This window comes from Camelus dromedarius, chromosome 13, assembly GCF_036321535.1.
Source record: "Camelus dromedarius isolate mCamDro1 chromosome 13, mCamDro1.pat, whole genome shotgun sequence".
In the NCBI taxonomy this organism is placed as follows: Eukaryota; Metazoa; Chordata; class Mammalia; order Artiodactyla; family Camelidae; genus Camelus; species Camelus dromedarius.
This window is the reverse complement of record NC_087448.1, coordinates 25,034,923-25,055,888: the sequence shown is the minus strand read 5'-3', so window position 1 is coordinate 25,055,888 and position 20,966 is coordinate 25,034,923. Positions and strand designations below refer to the sequence as shown.

At 40.4% G+C, this 20,966-nt stretch overlaps 1 protein-coding gene across 2 annotated transcripts in view; it reads left to right on the top strand.

Moving 5' to 3' along the window:
• The first annotated feature begins 8,972 nt into the window (after positions 1–8,972).
• SLAIN1 (SLAIN motif family member 1) overlaps positions 8,973–20,966 on the top strand; it is a 49,590-nt gene continuing 37,596 nt past the window's right edge. Inside the window, exon 1 of one of the 2 annotated variants that reach the window (XM_064493051.1) lies at positions 8,973–9,821. In XM_064493051.1, coding sequence (XP_064349121.1) covers positions 9,211–9,821 — 611 coding nt within the window. In that variant the 5' untranslated portion in view covers positions 8,973–9,210. The remainder of the gene's footprint in view (positions 9,822–20,966) is intronic. The other variant, XM_031466164.2, reaches the window with a different exon arrangement.

Sequence of the window (20,966 nt, the reverse complement as noted above, 5' to 3'; positions counted from 1 at the left end):
GGGGTGTTTTTGGTAAGTCAATGATTCATTTTTACCAGCTTTTCCCTGGCTGATGACCAGTATGTGGAAACAAGAGTTATGAGGCTAAATATTTTTAGGAGGCAGTGGCAGTCCTCCACTGCTGCCCAGCTGACTCCCCCAGATTCATACAAGAAATCCTGTCACTATACTTGAATGAATATGAGCATTCTTAATCTTTACTTTTATGAGAAAATATTTACATAATTTTCCTTTTAGTCTTTACATAAGAGAGAGAAGTTTAATATCACTGTAGCCCTTGCTCGTCCTGTGCTCAGGGAGAGGGCAGCATAGGGTGCCCTGGCAGCTAACTGGAGCTGCAACGTTCAGAGAGGTAGCACACACTGTGGAGGGAGATTAGGATGTGCCTTTTAGTTTTGCTTTTTAAGCAGATAATAAAACAATATAGCCATCTTATCAAAATGACATTCAAAGTTCACACTTTGAGCCACTCACAAACTCTACATCCAAGCATACAACAAAGGGGCGAAAAAATATTTTTTAAAATGTATAAACCAGGAACTGAAGAGAAATGTGGGGTGGAAACCACAGGACTGCCATTCTCACCACCTGGTGTGCAGAGACGGCAGGATACAGGGTCCCAGGACTACAGAGAGATAGGGTGCAGTGGCGAGTCCTTCTCCTCCCTCTCTTTCCCTCCTGGAAAGAGAGGCAGAGAAAAGGTGCTGCCGTTTGCTGTCCAGAGAGAGCTACAGTTTGTAAGAGTCTGAGTGCCAAGGAAGATGCCAGGACAGACACAACCTTCATGACCAAGTCTAGCCAACATTTCATCTGACTTTAAACTCTTCCCAATGTCATGGTAGAATAAGAACCCTAAGCATCAAGAGAAGACCTGGTTTCTGACTACAGAGCCTAGGGGCTGAGCTGTGGCGACCACAGAACCTCTCAACAGGGAGGAGGAAGAGAGAGAGGAAGCCGCACCAACTCAAGGTGGGCCTAGAAATGGAAAAAGAATATTAACACCCAGAAAGGCACCAAGTGAAATCAAATACTGGGAAATGAAACCATGCCAGAAAAAAAGAAAAATAAATGTGCCATTTTAAAAAGACTTTAAGTATGTCTAGAGTTATCAAAGAAATACAGAAAGGAATAATGTCATTCCAAAGAAGTGAGAAATTATGCAAAAAAAAAAAAAGATGCTTTTTAAAACTTAGTAAACTGATCAACTCTAAACTGAAGTGATCAAAGTGACACAAATGAATTGGGAGCTAATACTAAGGCATTCACCTGAATAGAGCAGAGAGGCAAAGAGAAAAAAATGGACAGATCAGTTAAGAGATACGGAGCTAGATTGACGAGGAGATAGTTAAACATGAATGAATGAGTGAGTGAATGAATGAACACACACACACACACACACACACACACACACACACACGGATCTCAGAAGAGACTAGAGGAAAAGGCAAAAGCCACAAGCATAGAGATAAAAACAGAATTTTTAGTGTTGATGAAAGACATGGGCTGTTGGACTGAAAATATACTCCAGATAAATAAAAGTAAATGCACAAGTAGACACATTAAAATAAAAAAGCAAAACACAAAAATATTCTTAAAATCAACCCACAGGGAAAAGACCAGATGGCCTACAATTGTACTTCTTATTACCAGTAGATGCCGGAAGAAATAAATTATATCTTCAAAGTTCTGAGGGAAAATACCCTATCCAGAATTCTATATTGAGGTAAAGCTCATTCAAATATAAGGACAAAAAAATACATTTTCCCACTGAGTCTTACTGAATAACAAAGCAGGCAAAACTCCAAATTTAAGAAAACAAAAACTGATTCAGAGGTAAGAGAAAGATGAAAGAAAAAATAAGGGAGTAAAATGATTTTGAGACGTGAGTAATTCAGCTGTCTATTGTTAAAATAATGTTTGTGTGTGCATGAGTGTGTGCTAGAAAAAAGGTGAAACTCAAACTCTAGGCAGCTGTAACAAGGATTCTGAGGAAGCAATGCCAAATAAATTCTAGAGTCCTTGTCCTATTCATTCAAGGAAATAAATTGAAATCTTGCTAGAAATATTTATAGTTGAGCACGAATCTTAAAAACTGAAGGGTAACTGCAAAACAACAGAAATAAAATCCGTAATCTCTAGACCAGCAGAGGGAAAAACATAAAAATGTTTAAATCCAAGAAGAGAATAGATCAGAAAGTGAAAAAGGAGGAAGGTATGGCGAACAGAAAACACAAAATATTATAATAGTTCAGTCCAAAGCATAAAATAAATCCAGAAATGTCAGTTATCACCATAAATGGATTTACTTAATAAACAATAGAGATGATCAGATGGGCTGATAAAACAAAATTCAACTATGTGTAAACCACTTCTAAAACAAAGCAACAGAGTAAGATCAGAAGATTAAAGGTGCTACCTGAAAGAAAGCTGGTATAGCATAATTAGTAGTGTTATGTTAAGTGGTCTTACGGCACCATTGCATACTCCTGTTGCTTTGAAGTTATGTGTAACCACATGACTTGCTTTGGTCAATGAAATGTGAGTAGAAAGAATTTTTGCCACTGTTAGGCCAGAGCTTTATGAGCTAGTACGCACTTGGCCAGGCCCTTTGTTTTTCCCTTGGCAGTGACAGCAGCATGGAGGTGGAGCCTCCCCTAGCCCAGGTACCTGAGTAAAGGTGACAGTCTTCTGAGCCCTGCTCTGGCCCCCTTCCCCTGTGTCCACAGGTACGATGTAACAGCATCCGAGGGACAGATTATCTCCATCTCCTATCCGAGGTAGGTTTCCATGGTTATTCTCTGGATTCCTGTCTTCTATAAGCTAAATTATTATAGATACTCTTCTTTGGAGCTGCATTTGTAATCTGTTGGCTTAATCACCTATGGAGCCTGATCTTCTAAAATTATGTTTTACTGTTTGTTGTTTTCTCTGTTTCCAAGTCTTTAGTAGCATGTGGGAGAGCTTTCAGACACTGTTTTCCATGGCCAAATAAAAAAATGCTTACAATTACCATCAAATAAAGCCCAGAGTCTGAAAACAGAGGCTTTAAACTGGTTGTAAAGCTTGAAAACTGGCCAGTAGTTTATTCCCCCCATCCTACCCATTTGCTATTCTTTAGTTATCAGAGTAAATCCACCTCTGGAGATTTTTTTGCATTCCATTTTGATGAAGGCAACCATATCTTTAATAAGGTATTTTCTGTTAATTGACATTCATCTTCCTTTCTGAAAATAAACAAACAGTATTCCTGAAGATAAGAAATAAGAACATATATGTAATCATGACAACACAATCCCTTGGTGACACGATTATAATCATTGTCTCTGTGAAGGATCTAGGATGAGCGAGATACTATAGCTGAAATGCAGATAACCCCATTATGATATAATTATTACTGTTTTCCGAAAATTCATTATGTGCACAGACTGTTATTAGTCACTCACTGGAGGTTTGTTTTGAATAAACTTGCAGCAACTTCTTTAAGTCTGACTTATAATTTCTAGATTCTAAAATGTGATGATTTGCCAGAGAGGATGCTGCACTATTTTCTGTCTGCAGTCTTCCACCTCCTTTTACTTAGATTCTCACATCCCTTCAGCTATGCCAGTACCCTGAAGGAGGACTAAAAGACCACTCTTATAGGAGGAATTCTTGCCCTGCTGTGTGTCAGACTTTCAAAAGATTTCTGACTTTGGTTTGTAACACTCCAGTGTGATTGCAATTTTTTGCAAGGAAGTTTTTTTTTTTTTTTTTTTTTTAAATAAAAGCTCTGAAAATTATCAAAGAAAAAAGAGCTCTTTTGAATTTAAGAAAGAAGACTCTACCACATTCACTTTTATGATGAGAGAAACATTTGAGGAAAACGAGAAAGTAGATTGTTCAAAATCCAAATACTTTCAAAAGCTCTAGAGTAGGCACTTGGTGTGATGGTAACACAACATACCAATTTTTGCCAAAAAGACTCAAGTCATACCAGATTGATTTTTCTCTTATAAAGTTAACCAATTTTGGGAAAAAAATGTAAACATGCTTATTTTTCAAGCTTTAAGTATGATGTTGCTTTTCAAGGTTTAAGTAATCTTACATGCTTATTTTCAAGAAGAGCAACTCTTGTTCAAAAATGTCTATTGGTTTTAGTTTAAAATGTTTCAGATTTTTAAAAAAAAGTTTGTGAAGTTTTAAAAAATTATTTTTACATTTTTGAATGTTTAAATACCACCAAAACCATTACGGGATCTGTTCAGGTTCAACATACACTGTGACTTGGTTTCTTCTGAATATTCTTAAGAGTGGTATTGACATTTGGAAGAATCCATATGGCTAGAAATACAAAACAAGGCAGTGATAGTTTGTGCTGTTTTGTCATCTGAGCAGAAATAAGCATTGAATGAATAGCCTTTGTACAGTCAGAAGTGTTGTACCAGCACTGGCAACTTTGTTGATTTTGGAAACCTACTGTTTTCTAATCTTTGCTTGCTGACTTTTTTAAGTTCCAGTAATATTTGCTTGTTAATGAATCAGACTTTGTTCAAGGCGTTTCTGGCTATTGATTTTGCATAAGTCAATACTTCTTATTGATAAGCCATTAAGACCAGAGCATGGAATTCTGTTTGGTGCTGCCTAGGACCAGAAAAGAGATACTGCAATAAACGAGTTGGGCTCTGAAGCCAGGTTGCCTAGCTTTCAAGTCCTGGCTCTGCCACTTACTGGCTGGGTAACTGGGCAGATGGTTTGGCTTCCCGTGCCTCAGTTTCCTCATTTATAAAACAGGAAAAATTATAGAAACTACCTTGGAGGGTGGTTTGAAGATTAAATGAGTTAATACAAGTAAAGGGCTTAGAACAGTTGCTGGCATTTAATAAGCACCAATAGCTACTGTTAAGATTAATTTTAGAAGTTTCATTTTAATGAGAATGGTTGTTGTGTGAGTGGTTCATAAAAAGAGAACAAGTTGACCACAGAGGACACAGTAGCGGCTAGGAAGCAGAGCTGGGTGCTGTATCCTAGTTCTGTTGGTGCTCTGATCCTATATCCTGTCTGATAAACGACCATCACCATACTGGCCCCAGTGCCTCACGGCATGATGGGGAGAACCAGGTGAAATCACATACACTTTCCACATGGAAGTCTTCCCCAGATTTTTAGCCAAAAGAAATTGCTCCTTCTTGGGCACTCCCTATGCTGTTGACTTGTATTTTCATCATGACATCTAACACACTAAGTCTTGTGCTATAATTAATTGCTTATATGCTTCTTTCTCCAACTAGATAAGGCCTTGGTGCTGGAGACACTGTCTTAGTCACTTCAAAGAAAAATCATCTAGCATTGTGACATGAACATAATAGGCATGTAATAAGTGTTTATTGAAAAGGGCTCTGACAAGGAGACCTGGCCAAATAAACAGGATTATTATTATTACTGTTAGTATAACTGCTACTATATATGACTTTACAGGGTATAATTACATGGGTTGTTGGCATGGAATTCCAGTAGTCGAGCTTGGTGGGGTTTGAATGGAGAAACAAACATAGGGATTATTTACATACATTCTGGCTTCACATATTTTTTGTTTTCTCTCTGCATTATTCCCTTAAACTAAAATACACACATCAATGAAACAAGTATTTTTTTCTAGCTTTTAACTGGGTCAGATGTGAAATAATCAATTATCATGGGGTCTGCAAAAAGCCTTTTAATCCTTTTGGGTTGTCACCATATGACAAATGAGATTTACGGAGATAACCAATTAGGTTCTTGTCTAAATTTCAGCTAGAACTTGGGGATTTCTTTCTTTCTTCATCTCTACTTTAAAAAATTTCAATGTTTCATTGCTATGAGCTAGACACTGGACAAGGGTAGTGGGGACCAATAGTATTCACGATTATTTTGTGTGGATAAACAGAAATCTCAATTAAGAGGCAAAAAAAAAAAAATCAGCCACTCTGGGTTATCTGAATAAACTTGAAAACACAGCTGGGGATCTTTGATCTTAGTTTAACACATTAGGTGATTTTCTCTCCTTGTGGTAATTGGATCTATCAACTTGAATGAATGCAGTGGTCACATAAGGGTACATCCAGTCCACTCCATTGATGGAAAATCTGCATTTAAAACATACGGGGCTTACTCTTAGGGAAATTTCACTCTAAGACAAAGGTATAAGGAGAAGAGTGTTTGGGCTTCTAGAAACTGTCCTAAGAACTGTCGTCATTTTCATGACTAAACTTGGGCAAGTTTAACCTAACCTTTTTAGTTCATCTGTAAAACTGGGGAAAATAACAGGCTGATCCCAGATTTCTTAGAGAATTAGATTTACAAACTCAAGAAGAAACTATACTGTCTTTGCAATTCTGTGGCTGGATCAATTTGATGTCAGTAGATACTATTAGAGGTAAATGTGAAAAATACAAATCAAAATAAATTATATTCTCTCTTGAAATTCACTAGAGTGACCAGGTGACCATAGTTCTGAAATGTAAGGAATGGGGAGCACTGGAGAAATATGTATTTCTTTACATGGTTTTGAATGTGTGATATATGGATATTTCTCATCAATTTATGGTGTTTCAAATGTATCCTTAAAGCATAAAGTTTTTAATGAGACATGCACTTTCATTTTTCATATCTTCTTTGTAAACCTCTGAAATCAACTAATGTGCCTCATTTAAAACACAAATATTTTAAAATTGAGTAGCTATGCATGCAATTTCTTTCAAAACACAAAGCTTCCAAATTTGCATCAAAATAAAAAATCAAGACTGCTTAATTGAAACCTTGACACCATCAACTGCTTTAATTATGTGTTAAAGAGACAGGCATCCTGGGGGGGGGTACCAACTTAAAATCAGTCTGCACTTTGAGTGTTTCTGGTGTGTGTACATATGTAATTCACAGAAGGGAAGAAAAAGAAGTGCTTCCATAGAAAGGAAAGAAATGATTGAAAATTTCTCTAGACATAAATCATTTCACACTAAAAACAGGAAGAGGGCAAATTTGTCTTTTCAGAAGAATGCAGAATAGAAATTTAGGATAGACTTTCATCTCTGCCCTAGGTGTAAATGTCAATGAATGCTTTCTTTTGAAACTACAAAGATTTTTTAAAAAAATAATCATTGCTACTTAGAAAACACAGTTCTAAGTCTTGACTACTGGTTGCTTGGATGTATTCTATAGACCATACTGAGTGAATGGGGGAGGAGTGGGCTGTTATTTCTCTCCTCTCAAGTATATAAATTTTGCAGTAAAATGACTGCTTTTATTTATGTATTAATTCTTGTTGTCTTTGCTATTATGGGCTCATTCCCAATTTCCCTGGTTAATGTGGAACCCAGCAGCTCTTTGTTCTCACTGTGTCTGTTGTCTCCCTTTCTTTGTGTTGCAGGGTTACTGCTACCCGCATCTGCCACTGAGCATGCGGAAAAATCCTTCAATAGATTCTTGACTTAGGACTTTCAGTAGTATTATTCCACTTCTCCAGGTTTTAGTAATAACCAGAATATCCAGAAGATAGACCGAAACTTGGAAAGGTGATGGGTGATACAGGTGGTTAGGTAGTGGTCTGCAAGCTGGGACACCAGATAGAAAGGTTCAGGGTAGTTATCACACATATTTATCTAATTTATGGAAGCCCTCACCCAGCAAGTTAAATGCAGGTCACCCACCCTAGACACAGAAGCTCAAGATATAGATTGACAACTGAGAAGACACAAGTGTTTCTGAGCAGAAGGCACAGAGCCATATCTAAAACCAGTGGATAAAATGTGCTAGCATTTCCAGAGGGATGTGGCACATTGTCACAAAGAGTGGTATGTAAAGTCCCCGAGCAGGGACCGTCACTAGATAGTATATCGTCCCAGGATGAGAATCAGCTGTGTGGATTTTTCTCTTAATAAAATCTCAGGCTTTTCTCTGTGTTAAACATCCAGAAATGCTCTCAATATTAATTGAACACAACTTGGTTCAATTCTTCTGCTTTAAAGCTCTCCTCCACTCTCTCTTAAAGCAGATTTACCAATGATTTCCAGAAGATGTAAAAAATTGCAGGTTTGCAGGTGAGATTATGGGTATTGGAGAAGAGTTCTGAGGTTTTCTGTTTTTCTTCCCCAACCCCACCCCAGTAAGTCTGACCTAATAGCTTGTAAATTATTTAACAGATGGAGCACTATTCAATTTTACTCATGTTTCTCCCTTTAATGATTTTTGCCTGTTTTGTTCTGCTTACATGGCCAACTCTTAGAATGGTGTCTGGCATAGAGTTAGGTGTTCAAAGATCTTTTGTTTAATGAATGTATGAATATATATAGTACAAAATGCTCTCATTTTACTGTGGCAAACATTGACGGTAACAGAATAGTTCAAATATGACGATTTTAGAACAAACTTAAGTGAACATTTGGCACTTTAGCAGCTGACCACTCCCTCTCTTATCAAGGAGATCGTTTTTCTCCTCAGCCTCCTCTCTCCTACCATTTTGTTTCTATATTACCAATTAGGGGATTAATAGCATCCTCTCAAAGCCTTTACTTTTTGGTCCTTAAGATAATGTTCCCCGGCCTTTTGGTTTTCTATACGTTTCATTAGCTAAGTGGCTAGCAGATGATGTTGTTAAGCACAAGTGCCCTGGGAAGGTAGCAAACTGGCAGGGACCGGGGCACTGCCTCCAGGGCAGGCACCTGCCGTCGCTTTTTTGGAACCACCACTGCCTGCTTGGCGGTCGATGCAGTTCGCTCCCTCCGCAGCCGCGGGAGGAAGTGCTCGGGGCGGGAAAGTTCAGGCCAGGTCCAATCAGGCACCGGGGATTGGGTAGCGTGGGCGGGGGCCGTGGCCGCAGGACCCCAGCCCGCGCTCCTGGCCCCGCCCCCCGGGAGCGCCTCGCCCACGGGCCGGTCCTCCACCCGGCCCCGCCCACCCGGCGCCTGCGCCCCGCCCCGCCCGGAGGCCGAGGCTAAAACCCGGAGCCGCCGCGGCGCCCAGGGGACTGGAGGGACGCTCTGAGCATGTGCAGAGCAGCTCGGCGGCGGCTGCCTCGGCCGGAGGCTGGGCCCCGGTGCTGATGCGAACAGCCGGCTCGGCCTCAGCCCCAGCATAGTCGGCCCGAGGAGCCGGGGCGGCAGGGAAGGAACTGTAGCCTCCCCGCGGCCCGAGGAGCCGGTGCAGCGGCGGGCACCACCCCCCTACGCCCCGGCGGCCGCGGCTCCCTCGGGGCCCAAGATGATGGCGGAGCAGGTGAAATGCGCCTCGGCGGGGGGCGGCTCCGGAGCGGGCTCCGGGCCGGTGGTGAACGCGGAGCTGGAGGTGAAGAAGCTGCAGGAGCTGGTGCGCAAGCTGGAGAAGCAGAACGAGCAGCTGCGGAGCCGGGCGGCCAGCGCGGCCGCCGCCCCGCACCTGCTGCTGCTGCCGCCGCCGCCGCCCTCCGCGCCGCCCCCCGCCGGGGCCTGCAGCCCGCTGAGCCCGCGGAGCCCCCCGGCCGCCGCCTCCGCCTCGGGGGGCCTGGGGCTTGGGCTGGCGTTGGGCGCCGGGGGCGGCGGCGGCAGCGGCGGCTCCAGCCCCGCATTCCCTGGGACCTACTGCCTGCCCAGCCCGGCGCCCTCCCTGCTCTGCAGCCTGGCGCAGCCCCCCGAGGCGTCCTTCGTCTACTTAAAGCCGGCGACGGGCTTCTTCGGGGCGGGCGGCGGGTCGGAGCCGGGGGGCGCGGGGACACCGCCGGGGGCCGCCGCCGCGCCGCCCTTGCCGCCCTCGCCGCCCCCCACGCTGTTGGACGAGGTGGAGCCGCTGGACCTGGAGAGCGTGGCGGCCTGGCGGAACGAAGACGACTGCACCTGGTATTGCCGGGCTCCCCAGGGACCCTCGCCTGCGACGCCCCGGGGGAGGGCGAGGGCTGGAAGGGAGAGGGGGACCTCAGCCAGCGTCCCAGGCCCCGGTGGCCTGGCAGGTGCGGAGCCAGGCTATGTGCGGAGGCTATTCACCAGGGTGGAAACCTGTTTTCTAATAGCTTAGGCTGACCCATGTGGGGATGGACTGGTCCCCTCCATCTCCTTGTGTTGTGTGCTCTTTGCTCATTATTGGGTTCCGAGCTCCTCGTTAACGTTAACTGCAAAATCATGCTGTCTTGTCTTTTTGTTACTCAAACCTGCTTTTTCTCAGTCTTTTTTGGGAGTGACGGGGGATGGGTAGGAGTTGACGTCTGTCTGCGGCTGTTACTGTTCTTTTCTCCCAAACCAGGGCTGGACAGGATTTGCGTGCTGGCCCTCCTCCCGTAGCACCCCAAGCCGCCCAGCGATGGGTCTCTCCGTAAGAGATTCGTTCTCGCTGTTTGAATTGTGCAGACGTATGTCCTCATTCGCTGCATCTTCTTTGCTAGCTTCTCGTCTTAGGGACAAACTTGCTTTTTCCAATGTGGTGACCTCACTGTTTTTCCCATCAGTAATCATGTGAAAAATGATGGCTTTTCGGAGAATGGAGTGAGCAGCTTGAAGGCGCTCTGTTACCTAGGAACCAAGGAACTTGTTTTAATTTTAAAAATTAAATTGAAGAAAAATGAGATTAGAGAAACTTATTTTTTAGAAGCTTTAAGCTGGTAATAAGAAAACTTGAGTCTGGTAGCATTTATTCAGTTGAAATCTGGTTAGCTCAGTGTACTTTTAATCAGTGAGTACCTTGTGGGGGAGAGGGTTCGAATTCCTTTATTTTTAAGAGTACTTTCTCATGGAGTAGTAGTCACTTCGTGACTTCTTTTGGTTGGTTTGTATGTTTTCCTCAGTCGCTAGAGGTGGTGTGATGTGCTCAAGTGAAGCAGAAGCTTCAAATTAGGTGGAACTTAGGTTGAAGCAAAGGGAATGAATAGCATTCACCTCTGCAGCGCAGTGGCATGAAAAATAGTTGTCCTGCTTTTTTCTTTGAATCGTCAGTCCTCTTATTTAGGACCCGTCCTGTTCCCAAAGCAGGATTTTCTCTCACTTTCCTTGTGTCTCTATTGCATGATTGCACAGGAGGGAATGGGAGATGGGGAACCTGGCTGGTTTCCCACTGGGACTGCGTTGTTCTTTTCCCTTGCACTCTTCTGTGTTGAGAAGTCTGTGAAGTACACTAATTAGTTTGATTTTGAGACTCAAAGTGTGTGGAGCTACAATAAGGCATAGTCCTCTTCCTCTGAAGTACTTTTCAGCAGCTGTGCTGGTAGCTCAGGTTGTAAAAATCAAAACAAGTCACCACTTTCTGGAACTTTAAGCCATTCTTTAGAAGCTACACCTTTTATTTTTGTAAAGCCCAAGCTGTATGGTAATCTCAGATTCAGCCCTGAATATGGTACTGGCAAATGCTCTCAAGATGGTTCTTAGGTTGTTACTAATAACATAATCCCTTATACCAGTTTCAAATTATTTTAGGTTAATGTAGGCCCTGCTTGGCCTTTTCTGGAGATAATGTACTTAAATAATAGAAGGAAACTTGCTGTGTTTTTGATGGAGATCAATCCTGTGCTTTATAAAATTAACATTTTAAAATTGACTACGCTACACTTACTATTTTATAAGTGTATTAGGTCGGTGCTAGTACATACATAGCTAATAGAATTGTAATATTTTCTTCCATTGAATGGACTATTACCATATTTAGTTATCATCTAGGTATTGCTAGTATTTTGATATTTAGGCTTTCCTTTTGTAGTTATTTTTTGTCAAAACAGCATTAACATACAATCACCTACTATTAGCCTGTTAGCACTTCAGATGGTTTGAAGCAGAATCTGAATTGTAACAGGTTGTACTAATTTCACTCGTCAAGTATACAGGTGAATGAATAAATCAATGCCATGACACTTCATAAATGTTTCTTCAGACAAATGGCACTCTGTTTATAGAATCTTCTTCAAAACAAACCTAGGGTTAGAATCCCAGGTGGAAAAACAGGGAGGGATCATTAATCTTAGCAGGATGGACTTAAATATATATATTTTTAAGGTCAACTGATTTTATAGTAAACTTTCAGAGCATTTTTGTCCATTACAGTACTTTTGTATTGCAGTATTTGGCCTATTGATGAACAGTCAACAGAGTTTAATTTTGAAAGCTTAACCCACTTGTTAACGCTCGCAGCACCCTGTGGTGTTCCTTCATCACTGCAACCACGTGGCTCTGCCCTGTGGTCTCACAGATGGAGTGCTTTTCATTTGGATTCCCTAATATGTTTGCAGGAAGGCAACTTAGTCTTATTTCCCTGTTGAGAAACAACTGTAGTGGATAGCTATGTGCCTGATTATTTAAAAAAATATTTTAGAATAAGCTTTACATTTTCATTGTAAAAGATAAAACACAGAAGTGAACGAAAAGTCAAAAAAGTCTTTCCTCTTGACCTCAGTTTACTACTGACTCAGAGTAAATCTGTTAACCTTCTGTAGTTGCTTCAAGGTAGAAGCATAATTATACAAATCGGTAGGCAAATACATACACATCAATTTTTTTACACTTCCCTTGCATTGAACATATCTTGGACATCTTTGTCTAACTGTAACAATTGTAGCATTGTTAAAGTAACAGTATTAAAGACCATGTTACTATTAAAAGTATCACCTACAAGTTTTCATAAACTTTAATCATTTCCTCATAATGGGTTAAGTAAAATTGATAATTGATAATTTAGAGTAATAACTTCCTGCTAATATGTCATATCTTTAGAAAATAAAGTTCACAAATGTAGGTTAATCACCAAACATTTTAAAAGTTCTTTCATGTAAGTCTGTTTTTTCTAATTAGGTCTAGCATATAACTCTTCACCTTCAATTACAATCTGGACAACACTTGGCTCGAAAATTACAAGAAAACAGTGAATACTATAATATTTGCTTGATAGTTTATTAGTTAATGAACAATTATTTATCCTATATTTATCCTATAACTGTCTCCTGTGTATTAAAAAATGAAAAAAACTTTGTAAGAAGAATGAAGTGTTCTTTTTATTTTGATGGAAGTCTGAAACAAAATAGTTCTTATTTCTTCAAATATTTATCTTCGTTGAATTTAAAGTATTTAATTTTGCCTTAATACAGTCTGGTTATCTTAGCACAGTGCTGCTAGAATTAAATATCTCAGGAAATTAAAGTTGATTGTGGCTTCAGAGCCTTAATTCTCAAGTCCAGTTATCATAATGCCATAGTAAACATCACATCCTGCTATAGTGATTCTTCAATTGTCTTACTACTAATTTGGCAGCTTAGCTCTCCAGGAGACCATAGGCTAGAAAGTAGAGGGGAGAAACTATCAGCACCGAGTTAAAAGCTAAAAAAGCCTGAAGTCTTGATGCATACACGGGACATGGTGTGACTGACGATTTGCCAGTCTGTACAGAAGGATGTTTTTAAAGGTCTCTCTGTCCCTGTGTCACCAGGCTGAGGAGCAGTGGGCTGAGAAGTACCGGGGAACAAGGAGAGGGAATCAGATTGGTATGCAGTGGCAGTGGGAGCAGTAAATCATTATCTGCATGCGAGACCTTTCTGTGACCTGTTTCAGTCTCTTTTTTTTCTGTGCGAAGGGACTGAAGCTCCAAGGAGAAAAGGATCTCCTCCAGTTATTTCCTGAAAGAACTGACTAAAATTCAGATTACTTATATGGATTCAGAAGTGTTTGCACCACTAATACTTTCCCCCCAAGCATGGTTATGACCCATCAGTGGGTTATATAGTCCGTTTAGTGGACTGACCAGGATTATCTTTTTAATGAAGTGCAGTAGGATAAAAATCAGAATCAGAGTGCATTGTGTCTTATAGTACAAACTTGTCTTCGATAAACTTATTTCAGTTTTTATGTGTATATGTCCTGGATCGAAATAGTAAATGCATTTGTGCATTATGGCTAAGGTTAGAATAACTTCTATTTGTAATGTTTGAAAGCAAAATGGACTTGGAGAAAACAGGTGGAAGCGCCCAGCTCCCTGAAGATAGTGTAGCGCGGGGGAAGTCAGGACCTGCACACCTCAACCAGGAAGACAAGTCTGTATTCAGAAAATGCCAAGATTAAAATATGCCAGCTGACACAAAATACAGCCATATAAGGAGGCATTTAATTTAGTGGAACGGCAATTAGCAGAATATTGAGACTTAAGTGAAAGGGATGTGGCAGTGATTTTTAACTTGCCTAACTGGAAAGAACAGTAGAAAAGTTCTTAATTATACAAGGGGGAAATGGTGGTATATACAAATTAAGGAAAATTTAATGAATGAGATAATCGTCTTCCACGTGTAACACCAAGACCCTGGACAGCTGGCTAAAATCATTGCCAATTCTTCATCAAAGCTGTTGAATACCTTGTACTATACATATGGCACAGCTAAATTAGACCACCTGAATGGTTTTTTGCATAATTGATTTTCAGTGAAAAGACCAGAGGGTGCTTCACTTTCTGACAATGCTAATTGAAAATGCATGGTGTTTTCTAGGAGCTAGTGGAGTTGACTGAAGTATGTGCTGATGTGTGTTTTAAAATGAGTAACTTTAAAACACTGCAGTGAGACACTGAAATAGATTTAAGATGTAAATGTGGGGCAGTGGCTGTGGGGAGAGTGTGCTATAGGACCCGTTCAGTAACTAAAATTTAGCCTTAATGTATCCTTTTAAATAGCTTGGTGGGTATGTTCCTTCAGCAGTGGCTGACTGGTTTGACCCACCAGCAGGTGCTAGTGAATCTATGCTCTTGAAGCTGACTAAAAATGAATTGATTGTGCTTATCAGTGCTGGTGTTTTATCTTTCCTTAAAATAAAACTTTTGGTGATTGAAGCCTCTTGAAAGGACTTGTCTGAAAATTGACACATAGCTTTTCAGTGACAAGTCTATGACACACATGTAACTATTTTTGCCGTACCATTTATTGTATTACCTGCAAAAGGATGACTTTAGAACCAAACGTTGAAAAAATAACCAAGACTGTGTTTCTAGACATTTTGTAATACTTCATTTGAAGCATTCAGGGTTAATTATGGTGGGCTTTGTATTATTTCTGACCTCCCAGTGTTAGTGCGTCTACTCAGTCAGGGGTCTTGAAAATGAGATGCATGGAAAAGTCGAGATTCTATGAAAATAATCATAGTTTTTAGTCACATAGTTTTGGAAGTTTTAAAAAGTTAAAGTTAGTGTGTGACATTTTAAATAACTTTTACAATATTTGAAGGCTCCTCAAGTTCTAGACTAAGGCTTTTCAGATGTTCTTGCCAGATGCCAGTATGCCAACAGTGAAGCTGTAGAAGTCGGGAGAGTAGTTTGTAAGTCAGTAGGAGCTATGTTTTACTAACAATGGCAAGATAGGAAAGTGTAAATGTTGCTGACGTTGTAATGACAGTGAATAAGGTGACTTTCATGACTTTTTAGAAGATGAGAACCGTTTCGGAGAAACACAGGTTTCTACCTTGCTTATCTAATTTTGGAGATAAGTTACACTTAGGGAGTTTGGAGCTTCATGGTCACCATAACTGGCTGCCCTCTTTCTTTTTTTAAATCCAGTTCGAGGCCTAGCCATAAAAATAGTAGGCTCAAAACTATCCTCCAAACATTGTTTGGAGACTGACTGTAAAAATGATCTCTTCTGTCTTAATGTCATATATTTGTGTAGTGCTTCTGAAGTTATATCAAAGTAATACAATAAATAGGATGTACATAGTTGAAAAAGTCTTCTATACCAAGACTTATTACAGAAGCAGCAGTCTCAGTTCTTCCTGCCTTGGAGCCCTCCACATGGACATCGCTTTACACTCCTTTAGCTGTTTCTTTTATTCTCTGTTTCTGAACGGTCTTTATACCCCATGACCTTAAACGTCTGTGGACTTGTTTTGGAAGATGAAGACCAAGCTCTCTTCCCTTCATCCTCTCGCCACCATCTCTTCTTTCCCTTCTCATACTGATTTTTTCATAGTGTTTCTGTGAAATCGTATTTAATGCCTGTGTTACAATTATCACTGTTATTAGCTGAGCCCTGTTAACTATGTTACATTTATTTTCTCTGTCCTTTTGTTCCTCTAGGAGTTAATAATGGCCTCTCTTTTCCCCCTTTACCATCTTCAGTCCTTTATTACTAATTTTCTCCAAACACTCTACTGGAGCCACACATTTCTCAGTCAGGTCAGACATACTTGATGATCTCTTAAATCTGTTTTTAAAAACTTATTTTGTAGTGCCGTCCCTTCTGGAACCCTTAATCTCGTTGCTCCAGTCTTTACTGTCTGCTATTTAGGCTGGATGCCCAGTGCTATTGTCATGGGAATTCCTCAGGTTTTTCCCCCCAGTATCAGATCTCCTATTTCTTAAATCCTGTGTCTTCGTATTTCATTTATTCTTAAAGGTGGGGCACAGCCTCGGTAGCTTTCTGAGAGAGGGGGCATGCAGAGATGTACACCTTGAAATCCTGCCTATTTGAAAATGCCTTTATTCTATCCTCATAAAAGATTCATGGTTGGGCTGGGTATAAAAGTCTAAGTCAGCTCTTTTTCTTCATGTTTGAGGGCGTTGTTCTGTTTCATTCCAGTTTTTATTCTAGCTGTTGAAGTGCACTGTAATTTGGTTATCAAATCTTTCACGACTTTTTCTTGAGTTTTCCTTTTTCCCTAGTGTTCTTCGTGGGCACCTTGTATGGGCATGTCTGTTCATTCATTGTACTGGACGTTTCTGGGTGCTTTCACTCTAGAACCTGATGGCTTGCCTTCAACTCTGGACAATTTTTTGCCTTAAAAAAAAAAACAAAAAATTTCTCTTCACTTTTGTGTTTTGGAACTTATAATAATTATCAGATTAGGCCCACCTGGTGTTATCATTTAATTTTCTTATCCCTCTTCCTGTTGTTAATCTTTGTCTGTGTTTTGCTTCTGGGAGACTTCTGCAACTTGATCTTCCAAACTTATTTATGAAATCTTTTGTTTCTTCTATAATAGTTCAATAGTTCCATTTGCCAAGAGTGAGGAAACTTTTTTTAACAAGTTGTTTTCGTGCTCAGTTCTTTTCTTCCTTCTACTTTTAGTCTCAGGGTTTTATTTAAATGGAATATTCCAGGTATCTAGCGTCATTGGTTGTCTGTTCATACGCAGAGGAGGCACTGAAGTTGATCTAAGGCTCTGTGTGGGTGGAGCTCTGGGACCATTGGACTTCTCAGTGATTGGATGGGTTGCCAGCTCAAGTTTCAGTATCTCTAGGTCTTCCCTTGGGTTCATCAATTTTTCCAGACATAAACATTTCTATATTGCTCGGAGATAGAAGTTAGGCAGTCAGTTCTAGGAATGTAAAGTGTTAGGATTCTAACCATTCAGCAAGTAGGCGTTCACTTACCCTCTCTGGTTCAGTGAGGCACTTCATCCCTCCTTCAGCTAAGTTCAGTGTGCCCAGAGTCGGAGCTTCTCTGTAGGTCTTCCACGTGGTAAGCCTCTGGTCTTAGCTTGTGACTGAGGAGGGGTAATGGGCCTGGCTGAGTGGAGTAGAGGAGGGGACTGGCATTCCAGTTACTCCTTATGCAGCCTTTCAGCTGAATTCCCTGCTTTCAGTTGCGTGATCCTCCCCATATGCTATGAACTGCAGGTGAGGTGAGATGTAGTAGCAGATAGCATGGACGGACAATGGAATGTGAAAGAGGGAAAACCCTGCACCTGAATAGGGCAGAGTGGGTCATGTAGCAATTCAGTGTGCCTGTGGGAAGTGAGCACTGCTTTTGAATGTGCTGTGAGGCTGTGAGGTCAAATACATACATGCACATGGAAAGAACCACATTACATAGGCCCTAAAAGATTAAGGATGTCTTTCTGAGGAGTTCTCCTGCAAGCAGAAAGCAGATCACTGCCCAGAAATACAAACAACACCCAAACTGGTGGGAGTGTGTGCAATCCTGGGGCGAGCTGGTTGTTGGAAGTTCCTAGACACAGCAGAAAGGGACAGTGGTCCCGTTGGATGTGACAGGTAATGGGCAGGATGGTGCTTCAGGTAGCTTCAGGTGGTAGCTGAGAGAGGTTTGAAAATAAGCAAAGGCTCAGACAGCGCATGATTGTGTGTGTGTTAAACTGTGAGGAAAATTAGTTAACTCAGAAGAAATCTAAAGATGAGGAAGTTCCACAGTTGACTGATGGCTCCTGTGTGTCTGGGCTGTGGCATCCACTTCTCTGGGTCACCTACATGGCAGGTGGCGGCCCCAGGCTCAGGTCTTAAGAACATTGAAGGGCAGGGAGCTGTTTGTTCCTTACTGTTTTGTGAATTTTTCTAAAGCTTTATTAAGGTATGAGTGAAATATAAACTGCATACATTTAAAATGTTCTATTTGATTGGTTTTGACATACGTATACACTGTAAAACCACCACCATGGTCGAGATGGTGAATCGTCCCCATGCTCCAGGCTTCCCTGTGGCCCTTTTGTATTCCCTCCTCTCCTGACCCTGCCACCTCCGACTCAGGCTGCCATCGATCTGTTTTCTGTCCATCTGGCTTGGTGTGCATTTTCTGTACTTCTATATCGGTGAAATCACATAGCATGTACTCTTTTTCATTTCTTTGGGTGGTCTGGCTTCTTTCAATCAAGGTAATTGTTTTGAAATTCATCAGTGTTATGTGAATCAGTAGGTCATTTCTTTTTATTATGAGAGCCCTTAGATTGTAGGGACACAGCAGAGGCTTATCCATTAATCTTTCCGTGAACATTTGGGTTTCAATTTTGGGCTATTACAAATAAGTCTTTGCATGGACAAATGGCATTTGTGTCTTCTAGGTAAATACTTAATGGCCTTTGAGCGTCTGGAACAGAGAGTTAGGTATATGTTAATTTTTAAAGAAGCTGCCAAAATCTTTTCCAAAGTAGTTATGCCATTTTTCCTTTCCACCAGCCGTGTATGAGAGTTTCAGTTGCACCATATTGTCACCAAGACTCGCTGTGGCCAGTCTTGTCTTTAGAAATCCTAACAGCTGTGCAGTAGTATCTCATGGGGGCTCTAGTTTGCATTTCCCAAATAACTAATGATGAGCATCTTTTTATACACCTGTTTACCATTCATAGATCATCTTTGCTGAAATATCTGTTTAAATCTTTTGCCAATTTTTAAAAGAACTGAATTGCTTATTGAGTTTCTAGAATTTCTTACATATATTCTGCTTATAAGTTCTTGTATCAGATAAATGATTTGTAAATATTTTCCCCCAATCTATTGTCATTTATTCTCTGAATAATCTCTTTCAAAGAGTGATTTTTTTTTTTTTAGTTTTGGTAAAGTCCAGTTGATACATTTTTTTCTCTCATGGATCATACTTTCAGTCCAAGAAAGTGTATCTAAGAAATTTTTGCCAACCCAAGAACACAAAGACTTTTCATCTGTGGTTTCTTCTAAGAGTTTTACAGTTTAGGTTTTACACTTTTGTCATCTATTTTGAGTTCATTTTGGATATTGTGCGAAGTATGGATCAAGGTTCACTTTTTGTATGTGGATATCCATTTGTTCCATTACCACTTGTTCAAAAAGACTGTGTTTTCTTCATTGTGTTGTCTTTGTACTATGTCAGAAATCAGTATTCCATACATTTGTATTTTATTTCTGGACCGTCTATTTTTTTTGTCCATTGATCTGGTTACTTTCTTGGCGTCCTAAAGTGTCTTCATTACTGTAGCTCTGTAATAAGTCATAGTCAGCGGTCGCCCTCCAGCTTCATTGTCCGGGCTGTTCTAGGATCTTTGCATTTCCATGTGAATTTCAGAATCAACTTCTACATTTCTACAAAAAGCCTGCTGAAATTTTCAAGTGGAATTTTGTTAAACAGATCAGTTTAGGGACCGTTGACATCTTAACAATATTTAGTCTTCTGACCCATGAACAGAATCTGTCTGTTAATATCTTTTTAGATTTCCCTCAGAATATTTTGTAGTTGTTAGTATACAGGTCTTAACATCTTTTGTTGGATTAATCCTCAGGCATCTTATTTTTTTTATGCTGTGGTACATGTGAAGTGAAATTTCAAAAATACTGATTGTTGCTAATATAAAAATACTTCTGTCCTTTGATCTGTTTTCCTATAATCTTGTTCAAAACTCATTTATTCTAGTATCTTTTGTAGCATCTTCAAATTTTTTTGCATAGATGATCATCTCATCTGCGAATAAAGACAGATTTACTTGCTTCTTTCTAGTCTAAATGTTTTTATTTATTGCCTAATTGTACTGATGAGAACCTGCAGACCTTGTATTGTTCCTGGTATTAGGGGAAAAGCGTTCAGTCTTCCACCGTAAGGATGCTGTTTTTGTAGATGTCTTTAATAAGATTGAGGATATTTCCTCCTATTTCTGATTTGCTGAGAGTTTTTATCAGGAATGGATGCCATATGTTTTTTCCGTTGTATGTTGAGATTATCATACGGTTTTTCTATTTCAGTATATGTGGTAAGTTACACTGACGGTTGAATGTTAAACCAACCCTTCCATTCCCGGGATAAACCCCCCTTGGTAATGACGAAGCATCTCTTTTATTTATGGTTGTACTGAATTTGCTAAACTATTCAGACCTTTTGGTTCTGTGTTCATGAGGGGTGGTCTTTAGTTTCTTTCCTTTTAATGTCTGTGTCTGGTTTTGGTATCAGGTTTCATAGCTATGCTGAACTCATAGGCTGTGTTAGGGTGTGCTCCCTCTTTTTTTTTTTTTTTTTTTCAGAAGAATTTGTTAAGAATTGATATTCTTTAAATATTTGGCAGAGTTCAGTAGTGAAATCTTCTGGGCCTGGGCTTCTCTTTGTGGGTCATGTTTGTTTTGCAGTGCTCCATCCTTTTACTTTTAACCCACGTGTTTACATTTGAAGAGCACGTGTTGTAGGCAGCATATAATTGGGTCTTTTGTGACCCCTTTAAACATGAGGAGAAACTTGCTCACATGCCCATCAGAATATTTCCCCTTAGCATTTATTGGCTAGGATTGTGTCCAGGGCTTATGCCTGAAACAGTCATTGGGCAAATGGGATTAATGGATTTACCAGGACT